The sequence below is a fragment of the Triticum dicoccoides genome, chromosome 4A (assembly GCF_002162155.2).
Source record: "Triticum dicoccoides isolate Atlit2015 ecotype Zavitan chromosome 4A, WEW_v2.0, whole genome shotgun sequence".
NCBI lineage: Eukaryota > Viridiplantae > Streptophyta > Magnoliopsida > Poales > Poaceae > Triticum > Triticum dicoccoides.
Window position 1 is genome coordinate 584,032,320 of NC_041386.1, and position 16,142 is coordinate 584,048,461.

The following is a 16,142-nucleotide window of genomic DNA, read 5'->3' on the forward strand; positions in this document are numbered from 1 at the left end:
AAGAACATTCAGGTCTACCATGTTAACAGAGATCAAAACAGCATAGCGCATGAAGCTGCAAGGTTAGCAATCACACAGGATCATGTAGCTTCTCCTATCCATAGGTTTAGTTGCACTAATCCTGTTCATACTAGAGGGCATTGTCCCCTGCTTCAGAGATTAATGCACACTCAAATGCAGGGATTTGTACTTTTACGTGTAAATTGTTTCTCAGATTAATGCAATAGTATGGGCGCCTGGTGCGCCATTTGTTTGTTCAAAAAAAAAATAGGAATCACCACTGGACGACACAGTAATGGGCTGGCCCGTTTAGCTGCGTCGATCGCTGGCTTCCCTCGCGCCGGGTCTAATAGGTGTGTTCGTCGGTTCAATCTGATTTTCTTCTTTTCCTTTTCCGTTGTTTTTCATTCAGTTTTCCTTTTTTTTGCCAGTTTTCTTTGGTTTTTTTCTTCATTATGTTTCGGTTTTTCCTTTGTTTTTGCATCTATTTTCTTTGTTTTTTAGTTTAGTGCTTTCTTCTGTTTTCTCTTTTTTCTTTGTTATTTTTTCAGTTTCCTTTGTTTTTGACGGTATTCTTCAATTTTTTCTTCTTGTTTTGCACTTTTGATTTTCTTTGTTTCTTTCTTGCTTCTTTTTGTTTCTTCGCTTTCCTTTTTTGTTTTTTCTCGGTTTTCTTTGTTTTTCTAAACATGTCTACTTTTTTTTTCTTTTTCCAACACATGCCTACTTTTGTACATTTTTTTTGTAGACATGTAAAAAAATTATAGACATTTAACTTTTTTCAAATACATATTTAACATTTTTTGCAAAACAATATGTTCGAAATATATTAACATTTTTCAAATACATGTTGAAATATTTTTCAACTGATAAAAACATTTTTGCGTACACATGACTAACATTTTCGTAGACATGATGGACATTTTTTGCACATGATTAACATTTTTTCGCATACATGATAAACATTTCTAGTTTTTTCATTAATGTTATACATTTTTTGTATACATTAGAAACATTTTCTGTACATATTTAATATTTTTCAAATACAAGATTAACCTTTTCTTAATTTGATGTAAAGGGTTTTATTAATATACATATTTTTAATTAGAATATTTCGAACATAAACATAATTTAAAAACGAAAGTGGTAGTTTGAAGGGAAAGCTAAAAAAAATGAACACGTACGATGTCATCTTGACGTTAGCGTGACGCTGCAAGTGGTTACTGGGCCGGCCCTTTTCGGTCTCGCTGCTGGCGGCACATAGCCGCGCCCGCCGTGCCGTTCTGATAATTTCAATGGGCCTTTCTGATCGCATGTGGCCTTCTCCCTGTCTCTATAAAAAAGCTCTTCCATTCCCAGCCGTCAGATACAGTGTTCCGGCGCGAGTCGAGTGGCCGACGTACGCGCCGTCGCCTCCTTCCACATCCGCGGCGAGCCGCCAACGAGGTACCGCTCTTCCCGCCGCACGCGCACCGCTCTTCCGGCCCTTCTCGTTTGATGTATGGTTTCTGTGTGTGCGCCGAATCTTGCCCTAGATTACTGCTGAAATTGTTAGTCGCGTCCTTCTTGATTGATCTAGTTTCCGATCTGAGTATAAAACTCTCTCTGACGGGTGTCTAATCTGAACATCGGACTGAAAGCTTAATTTTCTTGCACCTTGTTTCGCCAGAGTCTCAGTTGCTTCCTAGCCCATTTGTGTGTATGTACTCTGCGAGCTGTTGGACTGATTCCTTGCACATTGGACTGAACATTGGACTGATTCGTGACGTGTTTTTTATATGAAATGTAAATATGGCAGTACTTAAAATGCGACTACTGTTTTTGTTTAGTTGGAAGAGAGAAAAAGAGAGAAGGGACAATGTTACTGTCCTTTTCCACACTTTTGTTTCTCACGTTCTAACAAGTACTTCTCTAAAGGATCGGTATGATGCAAAACAATAGAAATAAGACTAACAATTACGTCCTCATGAGGTAAATCTTTAGCATGATGCTGTTTGGTGAACCTAGAAATATTAAATTCATGAAACTAAACTTTAAGTTTCTACTTAACACAATCAATCACAACACCAACATTATTTAAGAAGGGTCTACCAAAAATTATGGGACAAAAAAATATCTTGTTTAGATCCAAATACTAAGAAATCAGCAGGATATTTGATCTCACCACAAATAACTCAGCATCTTTAACAATCCCAAGAGGTAAACTATTTGCAAGCTTAATAGTAACATCAATCTCCTCTATCTCAACATGTGAAATATCATGCATTACTTCTTGGTAGAGAGAGAAAGAAATAACACTTATACTAGCATCCATATCATAAACCATGATAACAATGATCACCAATCTTAACAGAAACAACGGTCATGCCAACAACTCTAACATATTTATCTCTTTCATCTTTATGATGCTTAGCGATTCTAGAAGCTTGCTCACAAAAATAAACAAACATGCCCATCAACCTTTTCAACCAAAAGATCTTTAACCATGGCTATTGAAGGTTCAACTTTAATATGTTCAGAATGTTTAGGTGCCTTATTATGATTTTTATTAATCGTAGTTGTAGCCCTAGAGTGCTCCTTAATTGTAGTAGGAAAATGAGGCTTTTTCAATGTAAGCACTAGGCACAATAGGATTAACAGTATAAGCTTGTATTTCAGTATTAGCAATGATAAGCTCCTTACAAATATCTTTAATGGGTTCATGATATTTAAACCATTTCTCCTTAGAGAGATCAACATGTGAAGCAATAGATTAACAGAAGTTGACAACTATCTCAAAATCAAGTCAATATTTTGCACTAAGCTCATGAAAAAGGGGGAAAATATCTGGTGCACCGGAGCTTGTGGTGCTACCAGTGCACCAAACTCACATTGCGCATTTAAAATGTTTAAAAAATTCTGAAAATTTTTTAGCACACTCATACAACATCAATGTAGGTTGTCACAAAATTTCAAGTTAAAATTCAAAACATAACTTGAAAAAAAAATAACAAATTCAATACTGAATAGTACATAACATAACTTGGGCTTTAGATTTGGCCTATTATCACACTGATGTCAAATTTGTCATTTTTGTATCTCAAAAAATATCTCAAATTTTTACACGAAATTTTGTGACGTCAAACATTGATGTTGCATTAATGCGATAGATATTTTTGAGAATTTTTAAAACATTCTATTGCATCCGGTGCACCGGTAGCACCACAAGTGCGGGTGCACCGGATACATTCCCCATGAAAAAGCATCAGTTTCAACAAAAGAATTAACACAATCATATTCAAGATTTAGACCTGACTCTTTACCTTTGTCAACTTCTCAATCTTCAGCATTGCATTTAATTCTTTTAATAATATCTTATTTAAAATCATTTTGGGTACTCGTAAAAGAACCAACTGAAGAAGTATTAAAATTTTCCTTATTGCGAAGAGAAAGCCTAGCATAAAACTTATGAATAATACGAGAGCTCATGATTGGGGCATTTGAGCATTAAGTCCTTAAGCCTCCCCCAAATCTGAGAGATACTTTGTCCATCACGAGGCAAAAATTATAGATAAAATTTCGATCACAATGAACCAGACGCATAGGATAGAATTTGTTATGGAATTCCAGTTTCAGTCAATTCCAGTCCCACCAGTGTGGATTATCCAATAGGCTAAACCATGCCAAACCATTGCTCCAAAGATAAATGGAATATCTTCTTCTTTACTTCATCCCTTGATAACCTGCAAACTTAAATATTCCACAAAGTTCATATATAACAAGCAAGTGCATATCATGATGAACCGTTCAATTTTCTGCATAATGGTTAGTGTGCAATTGTTCCAAAATACCAAGAGGAATCTAATAATAGATATTTTCAGCATGTGAGGGTTCCTTCCTAACCACTTCAACATGTGCACATGTCACCCCAAACAAGCCTCTCAAAGGATTGTTTTTCATAGTAGCAAATGAGAATAAAAATTAGCACGCACGATAAAAGTTTTCTTACCAAATTCAACTTACAAGCGCGTTACATTCCCCGGCAATGGCACCAGAAAAGAGTTTTGATGACCTAAAAATAGAGGGGGTAAATTGTAGTCCTTTCGATAAGTAAGAGTGTCGAACCCAATGAGGAGCAGAAGAAATTGACAAGTAGTTTTGAGCAAGGTTCCACTACAAATGATGTAAGATAGTTTTGATAGATAATTTGGTAGCAAGATAAATAGTCGCACGATGATAGACGCCAACCGACCGGTCTAATGTTTGGTCGGTCGCCTAGCAGCCCTTGATCTAGTTTGTTAGCAGCCGCACGATAGCCCTTGATTGAGTCAACGCACACACCTTTTTCTGCCCATCTCTGTAGTAAGCAACTCGAGAAAAACAACAACTCTGCTCGACCATCCACCGCGCTAATGACGCCTCCTCCACCCCACCTACCACTATCTCCCGCGCATGCTTCTTCTGCGGCACCGGTCGACTCACCGGCGGCAGCACAACGATCCCTGTGGTCACTGGTTGCAGCAAAATCAAGGCGTGATTCCAGCAAAAAAATGGCATGTTTCCAACAAAACATAACATGATTTCGCAAAAACAATGGCGCTTGTCAGAGAAAAAGCCACACAAAAATGCATGGTTCCAACGAAACTAGTGTATGATTCCAACGAAAGAAACCATTGGTTCCAACAAAAACAATGCTTGTCGCCAATGGGTCATAGTAAAAATTATGGTTGGTACTAGCAAAACAAGAAGCCGGTCGCAACAAAAAATGTTGTCATGGTCGTTGGTTCCAGCAATCCAGCACGCAGCCAGTTGTAGTAGCTTTCCAGCGCTGGTGACCCCTGGTCCTAGCAATATGTGCAGCTGGTCCCGACAACGCGTGGCACCGGTTGTAGCATGGCCGCTCGCTAATTGTAGCATGCGCCCCCGTCGACTGAGGAACAAGGGTGTGCCATGACCACGAGGGCCATGGCGCCCTAGCCTCCAACGCTGGCGATCTCGCCTACGAATCAAGCAGGGCGCATGTCTCCGCCCCCCCCCTCTCGAGCAGCGGCGCTCATGGAAAGGACATGAAGAGGGTGTGGGTTAGCTAGTTGGAGATGCGCTAGAATAGAAGAGATGTGCTAACAGATTGGGGAACGAGAAGGAATAAGGCCGTCGTTGCTTGGAACATGAGGCCCAAAGGGGGACGCGTGTAACAGCCACGCTCTGTCGCATGACGCCCGCAGTGGCGTACGACCGGCCCAACGTTCGGCCGGCCAGCCAACGTAAAACGTTTCCCTAAATAGTAACAAGGTAGCAAGTAACAAAAGTAGCAAGGTGCAAGAAGTGGACTAATCCTTGGTTGTGCTAAGAACAAGCCGATGGTGTTTCTTCTAGTTACTAAAATGCTCTTGAGAACACATGGGGATATGGCCAAATTACTTTCACCACGGTTCATTGAGTTAACGTTCATTGCGTAATAGGTGTTGTGTGGGTGGACCAGAGCTAAGGTATTGTCCTAACTTGAACAAATACCTACTGATTATACCCTCCATGCAAGCATCCACAACTATTAGAGAAGTAATTAAGATGAATCTAATCACAACATTAACTAGTTGAATCCAAAATCTTGAAAAGATCACTTTGGTTATCCTCGTGGCTACTACTCTTTTTTTCCTCCTTGTTTGTGCATCAACTTGCAACCCTGAAAAGATCACTCTGTTTTTTCTTTTTCTTTAAGTTTTCTTTGGCCATTTTTCTTTGGTTTTACTCCTTTTCCTTTTTTGGCCGTTTCTTATTCGCGAACTTTTTCTTGAAAATCCACATTTTTTTCAAATCCATGTTTTTTTTAAAATCATGATTTTTTTTGAATTCGATTTTTTTAAAATCATGTTTTTTTTCAAATTTAATGTTTTTTTTTCAAATTCATGAATATTTTTTGAATGCATGATTTTTTTTCGAATTTAAGATTTTTTTTGAAGTTTCCATGAACTTTTTTGTGAAAGTTAACAGTCAACAACCTGGTTAGTAGTCCATGGTCGTGGTCAACAATTAACTAGCGACTATTCACAAAAAAAGAACAGTAATCTAGCAACCTTTTTTAGAATTGTTAATTTTCTTTTGAGGGGGTGTTACCAAACTTTATTCAACGGAAATTGATAGTGGCAAGTACATAAAAGCTGGAGAATTGTTAACTAGCGACCTGGGATCGAGGGACGAGCCACCCGAGCGAGCTCGTGCTTAATGGGCCGGCCAATTAACCTTCTGCATGGGCGCCCGATCCTGGAAACTTTGGGCTTTTCGATCGCTGGTTGTTTTTCCTTGTCGCCGCATGGGCCTGCAGCCCTGGTGAGCGTCGCCGCCGATACCATAAAGCGTGCTATAACCACTAAAAAAAATAAAAATAAAAATACAGCGTGCTATAAGCACCTCCGACGCACGCGCAGAGACGAGCGGCCGACGCACGCGCCGTCGCCTCGCCTCCTTCCAGATCCGCGGCGAGCCGGGAACGAGGTACCTTCCCGCCGCGCGCGCCACACGCGCACCGCCCTTCCTTCTCTTCTCGTTTGCTATCTGATCTGTTATGTGTGGTTTCTGTGTGTGATGAAGTGTGCCGAATCTTGCCCTAGGGTCTGATGAAATCGTTGGTCGGGCCTTCTTTGATACGTTTGCGGTCGACTAAAGCTGATTGTAAATCCCTAGATAGATTATTGCTGTCGCGTCGTTCTTGATTGATCTGATTTCCGATCTGTAAAACTCTCTGTGACGGTTCTCTAATAAAGAGCTAATGTCTCGTCCCCTCTCCTCAAGTTTTACTGATTTTCTTTTTCTGACCGTCGATTCCAAGTTTGAAATATCTATCTGCTTTAAGATTCCAAGCTGTTCTTCATGTCAAAATGTCGAATCCGAACCTTGGACTGAAAGCTTAATTTTTCTTGCACCTTGTTTTGTCGGCGCAGTATTTAGTCTCGGTTGCTTCCTAGCCATCTGTGTGTATGTACTCTGCGAGTTGTATATACGCACTGATTCATGACGTGTTTCTTATATGAAAGTAAATATTATACTCAAAATGTAACTACTGTTTTTTGTTTAGTTAGTAGTCGTTCCTTGCATGTGAAGATGTCTCGTTGTGCTTCAGGTGGCATCAACAGGGCAATTTAGTTATTCATGGGAGTCATTAACCAGTGAATATCGTTTATACTTGTTCAACTGTAACATCAAATTTAGACAGGACTTTTGCGGCCCTTCATTTCACACCTAGCATTGTTACATTTCAGGATTCACAGAGTAAATACATCGTTTTCTGTTTGCACCATATGTTTTATGTCTCAGTGATCCGCGACCCATTTTAGAGAGGACTCATTTTATCTCAGGGTCATCCTGGATTTATTTCAGTGGCCCCTGCATAATAAACTTGTTTGGAACATAATTTGAGATTAAACTTCCTTGTTTCAGGAAAACAAAAGGATGGAATTGAAATTTGATGCACTGTGGAAAAGGGACTTACTTGCCCTGAGCAAATACAACGTTAATGGTAAAGTTAAAGCAATTACAGTAAGAAATGATTATCCGGACTACCCTGTCCCTTATTTTCAAGTTACTGAGGGTTTTGATTTGAAAAAGGTTAAGAAGGTATGATAACTATCCATCTGTGTGATGTTTCTCTCCCCTTATTTACTTTCTTTCCCACTGCTGACTCTTGACATTCTCTCTTCAGCTTATGCTAGAAAGGGATGTTGAGATCGCCAAGTCCATAGCAAACGACATAATCATCCCAGACCCTGCTCCCCAAGTTTGTGTTACCTTCATTCACATAATTTGATTGATGGCTCATTCCATTATATTAGTTATTGTTTAACCCGGTAGTATTATAGGGTACTTAAGTCTACTAAAACAATATGTTTGTTACCTTGGATTGGAGCATGTGGATTCACATGCCTGAACCATGCTAGCTTTAGATCCCCTTACTTTCTCCTCCCTCCTTGTTGGTGCCTCATGTTTGGTTTTATCTTTATGCTTGGGTTGTTGTTCTCATTGTTGTTGTCATACATGCACCCTCCATAGACCACAAGACAGTTTATTTTGTTGTGCTTTTAATGGGATAACTGACGCCTTTCACCTTTTTCAATTGTGACGGACTCATCTAGTGGGTGGCTGATAACTTCTTGGACAAATATGCCGAATTGGAGCCCATCCTTGTAAAGGATAGTGCCTGGTGCTTCCTCCGACTCTTCCAAAACTGTAGAGGCCGGGGCATGTCATCGGATCTTACCATCACCGCACAAACCTTAACCTTCATGGTCAGTTTCAATGCCCTGCGATGTGCAAAAGTTGTATTGGAGGGCATGGCACCTGAGCTCTATGGGATGCACGCCAATCCCAACTGCATAAACAAATTCGGATACTTTGCGCTCCACGAAGCTGCTGAAAGGTTCTCTGTGGACATGATCAAGCTGCTTTTACGCCATGGTGCATCGCCCAATGTGCGCACAGTTCGCAATGATGTCATTTTTGATGTCATTGAGAATCTACTCCCGCTCCATGTCGCAGTTGAGAATACTTGCCTCCATAAGTATCTGGAGGACAATCTGGAGGACAATCTTTCTCACAACCAGAGTCATCTGGATTATATCTACAAGCTTATTCATCTGCTGTGTCTACCTGAGATGGTCTGTTTCATTTCCCTCCCTATATGTATTACTACTTTTGCAGCATGACACAAAGAGTAACTGTGGTCATACCATAAACCCGTGACAGGTTATAATGAAATTAGTGATACTAAGTGCTGGGCATCCTTTCATCTCAACTTGTCAGAGAGTGTAAAGTTTTTGTTTGTTGATCCTTTTTTGTCTTACTTCATGTCTTCCGTATGTTCTTATAGTAAAGGATAAAAAGTCATCAATAAAATATATAAAAAGTGTTGCTAGTTATTAATGTTATTTTCTTTGCCTTGGAGATTGTCCCTAATCCATATTTACTTTGATAGGAGGAAACATGGCGATACACAGAAAGTTTATTCAACATTACTTGCTTGCATATGAATGCTAAATGGACTTTATTTTTTGTTCGTTGTTGTTTTACAGAAGGTCTTCTTGGACACAACTAGACTGCTTGCAGAAAAAACAAATAATGTACTTCAAGAGCTCTGGAATTACATTGAGGATGGAAAAATTATCCAGTCTGCTGTTCTACTACTGGCTGCTCAAGAGCAGATCCGTGGGGGCAGTTCTTCCAAGATAAATGGCAGTAGTAAGAAAAATGGGTTTGACATTATCAATAAATGTATAATGAGGCGTTCATTTGCCTTGAGATGGGAGAAAGGTTCACATGCAACGGCACCGGAGCTTCTGGAGGAAAGGAAGACACTTACTGATTGCGCATGGCTGCTTGTTGATGTAATTTCCCATGCCGGTGAAGATCTTTCTGCATACATTCAAACGCATTCTGAGGTAAGCGTTTTTGGTATGTTGTGGCCGCAGTGCCTCAGATGCCTTTTACTTAATATTTGTATTTTTACTATTGTTAGTGCTGTTGTTTAAAAAAATACATGCTCTAGTCTTAGCAGGAAGATAATTCTCACCTCAACTGAAAATAAAAATGTTATACTCCCTCCGTCCCGGACGGAGGTAATACTTGCTCTGTCTTGCCAAGAAGATAGTTCTCACCACAAATAAAAATAATAATGTTATACTTGCTCCGCCTGCGTTTACTGGGCTGGGGGGGGGGGGGGCAAAATTCTAGGACCAAGGCACAATGGAAATTCCTGGCGCTCCACATCTTGCCCCTGTAATTAACGACAGCGGTTAATGCAAGAGTTGCTCCTGGAAGGTTTCTTGGGTCTAATATGGAGGATGGAACTCTTATATATTGTTGAACCTTGCCTTTGATTTTACTCCAATTTTGTTTTATCCTTTTGCTGCAATGTTTTGAGAGTTGTCTTGCTTAAACAAATGAACTTTTCTTGCAGCAATTATCTATCTCAAAATTATCATTGAATTACTACTTTTTCAAGCCCTTATCCCAGATTTGTACTTATTGTGCTAATGTTATCATAAAGCTGCATATTTTACCAGCTGGACAACTATGAACAACATGTCATACACATGTGGCTCTGACCTCAGAGTGGTTGACCTGTTGGCCTATCATTGCAGCTCATACTAAAGAAAGTGCAGTTTCCTGATAATATGTGTGAGAATGCTTAGTTTGTGAATACTGACCTCAATGTGCTTAATTAGAAAAAGTATAGTCTTTGGCCCCCTCAAGATTGCTATATTTGCCTTCTGCCCCTCCAGCATTTCTTCTCTAGCTCCGCCACTGTACAAACACCTCTTATTTCTGAACACTTGGGAAAGGTGATGGCAGAGATAATGAAACAAGAGCAAATAATTGATGGGAGTAAAGCCGTTGTTTTAGTTATTTTAATGAATTGTTCTATGTCAGAAGTATTAGTAACAACCAGCCTGTTATTAGTTATCCACATCAGATCCCCTGTCTGGCTACTTCTTTTATTTTATCATCGTCATTGACCAGACAAACAAACTATAAGAACACCTTTTGTTATTTATCTTCTAAGACATTGCTTGATATTATTACATTGTGAAGGAGATTGCTATACGAGTTCATGATAGATACTATTGATGGTTTCTGCATTGAATTCACACACTACAACTAAAAGGAGCATGTTAGTTCCTTTTCCACTACCATATGCATTTTTGTCATGGAAATACGAATCTTACAATTAATATTTAATGTATGCATAAATAGTGAAAAAAATTGGTGACAGAAACTCTCGATCTCCATATTAGAGTATAGTGTGAAATGCCAATTTTGTTTGTTCTTGGCTTCACTTATGTCTATTTTCTCGTTTTGTCACTGCCTTGTATCGTTTTTAGCCGTAAAATTGCATGTATCATCATCAGGCGTTTGGTTAATGTTGTTGCATGGTGCATGAATACAGAACATGTGCTTGTGTCATTTCTCTTTGTTTATTTTCTGGACGCATGGAAGATAAATTGGCAAAAATGAAAACTTCCATATTTTTATGGTTGCAGCTGTTTGGCATGATTCCCAGCTCCAAATATTCTAGGTGCTGGAGCTGGGGGTATATTAAGGGCGTTGACATGAGCCTTCTTTATTCATGTTAGACTGGAAATTTATGCTTAATGTACTTTATTTAGCCTACAAACTCCAGGTCCTCCAAGAAACAGGGAGTTGGAGCTCATTACAGTAACTTGTCTGTGGCCCAGGAGGACAGTTCAATGTAGTTCAAGAAACACTAGGTGTATGGTCTTTAAGTTTGTCTGAACTTCATTTGGATCATACAGCCTGAAGAAAGCCTGAAGAAATTGACACCTTTCTCTTTGGGGAACCAAAATAAAACTATTAAAGTGATTTGAACTAGTTGGAATTTGAATAACTGTGACGTGTAGTTAAATATACAGAAGTGTGATGCAGTTTTTTACCCGTACCTTTGAAGCGTCTAGATCATAACGTGTAGTTAAATACACAGAACTTGTGGGAGCTAACAGATTTTGCTTCAAGATAGACATGATACATTAATCTAGATGAATCCGAATATGTATATTATGTAGTTTATGAAACCTAGTGAATTGAATGCGATTACTCTTTTTGCACACTGTTCTATTGCCTTCCAACTCATATTAATTATCTCGCTGCTTACAATTGGTTATGTAATTGCTACATTGTATATATGGTAGATCTATGTTAGTGATATATTGCCTTATACAACAGCTTGTATGTCATGTAGGTGCCCCATGTGGAGGTCTTTCAACATGTTTCACGTATCCTCAAGGAGTATGGATTTTGCCCTAATGGAGATCCCATGGACACTATAAACCTGTACTACTCTTTGTATTGCTCACGATAATTTTCTATGTGAATAAATGATTATTTTTCTGATTATTCTATTTGTCTTCCATTTCTTGAAGCCAGCCTTATGACTGCAGAAAGTCAAACGGAGAGTCATGCAAAGGTGGGGGCCGTGGGGCTCAAGTGATTCTTTTTGCATTAAACAAACCGAGTCTTAATCTCTCTCCTTTTTAATAAAATGGATAATAGGGCTTACAGATGCAAACATGGCAGTTATGGAATCGGCCAATCTGGATGCTGCAGAGAAAAAGGTAAAGATAATCAAATCCGCGGTTGATCTAGTTTTGGATAGACTGATGGTGTTGGTAACGGGTAATGATATTGTGGCAGCAAAAAGAAAGAAAGCTATAAGAATATGTGCCCTTTCCTTGTTCTTTTTATTTTATGTTACATCAACTATTTTTAAGAATATGTAAAGTACTCCCTCCGTTCCTAAATGTAAGTCTTTGTAGAGATTTCACTATGAACCACATACAGATGTATATAGATGCATTTTAGAGTGTAGATTCACTCATTTTGTTCCGTATGTGGTCCATAGTGAAATCTCTACAAAGACTTATATTTAGGAACGGAGGGAGTAGTAAAATTTTCCCAAATTGACAAATCCCATGAACGCTTTCAGATACATAATAGAATCTTTGTTTTAAGGCTCGTTTTCTTGACTTCTGACTGTACTCATCTTGCCCTAATCTCGAGTCCAGGTCACAACTGTTGAAAATGACGGTCTCTCCCTTATGGCACGGCAACACACCAAACAAACAAAGGTAACCCATATACCTTAATACTGATTTTGGTGCAGCAGTACCAAGCAGCTTTGCCTACACCTTGTGGCAGCACAAATGGATTACTAACTAGAGCACAACGTGATGGTTTTGGTGTTGCAAAGCTGGGAAGCTTTGCAGTACCGAATTCAGCCATATTTATAGAGTATAAGTATTTGTGTTCTAATGGACTTTGGCTACTAAACTGGACATGTTCAAGCTGCTTCTAGTGCTTATTAAATGAGCTACTCCCTCTGATCCATAATAATTGTCGTGGTTTTAGTTCAAATTTGAATTAAAACCACGACCATTATTATGGATCGGAGGGAGTACAAAACATCTAAATTCTAGCCTAGAATACCTAGTGTGCGTTCACACACATGTATAGAAACTACATGTATAGAAACTGAATTCTAGCTTTGAGTTGCCTTCAAATGCATATCACCTTTTCCAACTATGGTTCATCTCCCCCATCCTAATGTGTTTCCCATCAGGTTTTTTTACCAAAGAAAAGGGGTAAATGCAATAAAAAGGAGGCTTAATTAGCTTAATGAGATAGCTGAACTTTATAGGTTCCAAGTAACGTCAACATTGGGACTTCACCAAGGGGGCTTTGCACATTATTGTTACTTCCAACACTTTATTATTGTTCTTGAATGCTCTGTTGCATCTGAAATTTATTTGGTGCCTGCGAGAAAGATTTTGATAGAATAAGATCCAGTGTAATATAATCGTTAGAGGCAATAAACCAATAACAAAGCATGTTTCAACTGCGAGTTTGTGCCATGCATTGTGCTGGTTCAACAACTTTTTATGTTGCTTAAGCATGCTACTTGAATTACTATACTGCAGTAACATCATTCATATCTAATGAAACACCAATGTTGTGTATTGATCAACATAATACATCTCAAGCGAGAGGTGCTGGCTGGAAGTATGGATGTTTTGTTTTATGATGTACCTCTAATGAAATATATGACAGGCTGTGAGAAAGAAAGTAGGCCGAGGATGGGATCCCACATACACAAGGAGAAGTTTTTTTCCACATTGGAGGTCAGTGTTACAAGCCCGGCTTCCTTTGAAGGTGTATCCAGCCTATGCAAGCTCAGATCCTAGTCCAAATCATAAACTTGGTCCAATGCCAAGGACCTCGCCATTTACAAGCAACAATCAACCCAGAAGGAGCTTTGTCACTGCTGCTATTGGTGCATTCAGGCTCTTGAAGGTGCTAAAGTAGAGTAGAAAGGTATGCCATGAGTTTCGTCTACCTGTCCCAAATTTTCCGAGCATGCCCCACATGATTTATAGTATGTTTTTGTTTTCTTAGGGAACTCTCAACCCTGGGAAATATTTATGCAACACATTTGATCCTGTGCATAGGGTAGTATTACTAGGACATATGCTCGTGCGTTGCAATGGAGAAATAAATTGGCGTGCATGTGCTAGCACGACAACCCGTGCTTTGGTAGGCCAAAATGCGTACCAGCAAGACGACATCCAAACAATGACAAGGAGTTGCCAAGGTTTAGAGAAAAAAATACATTCTCCGAACAATTTAGGCCTCCAGTTAATAATCGGCGCACGACATCGCACACACAATCCTTGCTACTCTTTGCAGCCTTAAAATTGTTCCTTCCTTTAACTTTAAAAATACTCATAGTGTCATGCAACGTTTCCTTCCTTGAATGTTCCGACCCACACACACAATCCTTCCTAGTAAGTTCATTCTTTGAGCCCACACGTCCCTCTTTGCAGGGTGCACCACGTCCTAAATCCATCGTTTCTTTTATCATGACTTTAGTCGCCCTCTTGTCCGTTGTCATCTTTCCTTTTTCTAGGTGTCTTGTTGATATTACAGCCAACTTCCTAACCTATATAAACGGGTGGGAATTGCCTTAAAGGAGCAAGGTAGGAGTATTTCACATGAAATATTGATGTTTTGCAGCCTATTGGACTGGAGATTAAGTTTTTCTCATGTGGCTCGCGGCCCAGAAAAGCTTAGCAACAATTGTTAGATGCTCAAATAGGCCCAGCAATTTGATTAAAAAAAGGCATGCAAGCAGCCTTTTGTACTGTTCAGAAAGGCAGGTAAGTCTGAAACGAGAGGTCATTTGTTTCGATAAGAAAAAAAAATAGAAATACGGGCTGGCTGCTTAGTTTCCTTAACACGTACGCTTAGTTTCCTTTGCACGTACATCACGTCACGGTTTCTTTCCGTTTGCACATGTATATTCGTCAAACGGAAAACGGACCTTACAAAAAAAATATTGTACATGAAAATACTTAGAACGGGATGAAACAAAGCGGAACCAAACCAAGAATACCTATTCTCTTTAATAGTAGGTATATATAAATATAGATTAGTCAACCAAACACCCAACACTTGTTAATGCAGTGGCTTCTATTCTATTGATGCTCACCATATGGTGCTGCTCCACTAACGAAACCATGTTAAAGCTTGCATTCAGAATGAGCGGCTTCTATTGATGCTCACCGACATGGAGTTTCTTTTTTACGATCATTTTTTTACATGGAGTTGAGTAGTGCTTCTTTAATCACCAGCCAAATGAAAGCTGGTGATCTCTGGATTGAGTGGGGAAAATGACTGTCCTGAACTAAATTTCCGGCTTATGACGCCTAACAATGCGTCAGAATTTCATTTCCTTTTTGTCCACGTCATTTTCATTTTTTCTACCAAAGTGGTTCTGATTTTGTCAATTTCCCTCCGTTCTGGTGAACTCTGCAGGAGGCTCAACTTCTTTGCGACAATTGGGCTACTCTGTACGGCGTCATTCAGACAGATGCTTGACTTGATAGCCGCTAAGCATCGCGTTCCTGTGTCCCTAAGAAGTTTTATTATATGTAGTTTTGTAAGGAGCGGAGGGGGCACCATGAAGGTATAAGAGCAACTCTAGCAGACCCCGCATCCCGCCCCGACCTGCAAAATAACCGCCAAATTGTGGGTTGGGGTCGGAAAATCTGCACGATCAGACCCCGCATCCCGTCCCGGCCCACAAATATTTTTACGGGGCACAGCAAATCTTCTTCCCCAACCTCTATCTTCACGGGCTGGGAGGCCGACCCAAGCTCAACCCCTATCCGCTGCGAGATTTGGCGGGAGGGACATTTTCGCGCGCCCTTTCCCGCTCCCCGCACCCTCCGCCACCATTGCCCCCCTCCGCAAGCTCCGGTTCCTCCTTTCCGGCCGTCCCTCGCTGCCATGGACGACCCCATGCTGTTCCCCGTCACCGTCGAGGTCGCGCACGCTCCTTCCCCTCGGGCGGATCTCGTCGCCGGCCATGTTGGCCCCGCCGTCGTCGCCTAAGCATAAGCCGTGCCTGCCCGCAAGCGGCAGGGCAACGTGGTCGTGCAGGGCGGGAATCCGGCTGCACCTGCCGCGATGGCCCGCGCTCTGGGCGCCAACGCGGTAGCGTGATCCCGGCCGGCGGCGGAGAAGGTCACCAAGGCCGCGGGCGTAAAGCGGAGGAAGGTTCCGGCTTCAAAGAAGCCACCTTCTTCATCCTCTCACTCCAC

General features: G+C 40.4%; 1 protein-coding gene across 3 annotated transcripts; it reads left to right on the plus strand.

Moving 5' to 3' along the window:
* Window positions 1-6,373: 6,373 nt before the first annotated feature.
* Window positions 6,374-15,598, plus strand: LOC119286987. Of its 3 annotated transcripts, none has more exons than XM_037566463.1 (11): window positions 6,374-6,471; window positions 7,414-7,590; window positions 7,676-7,750; window positions 8,106-8,627; window positions 9,042-9,407; window positions 11,726-11,817; window positions 11,907-11,950; window positions 12,037-12,098; window positions 12,549-12,611; window positions 13,591-13,854; window positions 15,355-15,598. In XM_037566463.1, the coding sequence occupies exons 2-10, from the start codon at window positions 7,426-7,428 to the stop codon at window positions 13,843-13,845; spliced, it is 1,644 nt and encodes a 547-aa protein (XP_037422360.1). In that variant the 5' UTR covers window positions 6,374-6,471; window positions 7,414-7,425; the 3' UTR covers window positions 13,846-13,854; window positions 15,355-15,598. The 3 variants fall into 3 exon arrangements, with proteins under 3 accessions (XP_037422360.1, XP_037422361.1, XP_037422359.1); XM_037566464.1 differs by lacking the exon at window positions 15,355-15,598 and adding an exon at window positions 13,936-14,084; XM_037566462.1 differs by lacking the exon at window positions 15,355-15,598 and having other exon boundaries at window positions 13,591-13,934.
* The last annotated feature ends 544 nt before the right edge of the window (window positions 15,599-16,142 follow it).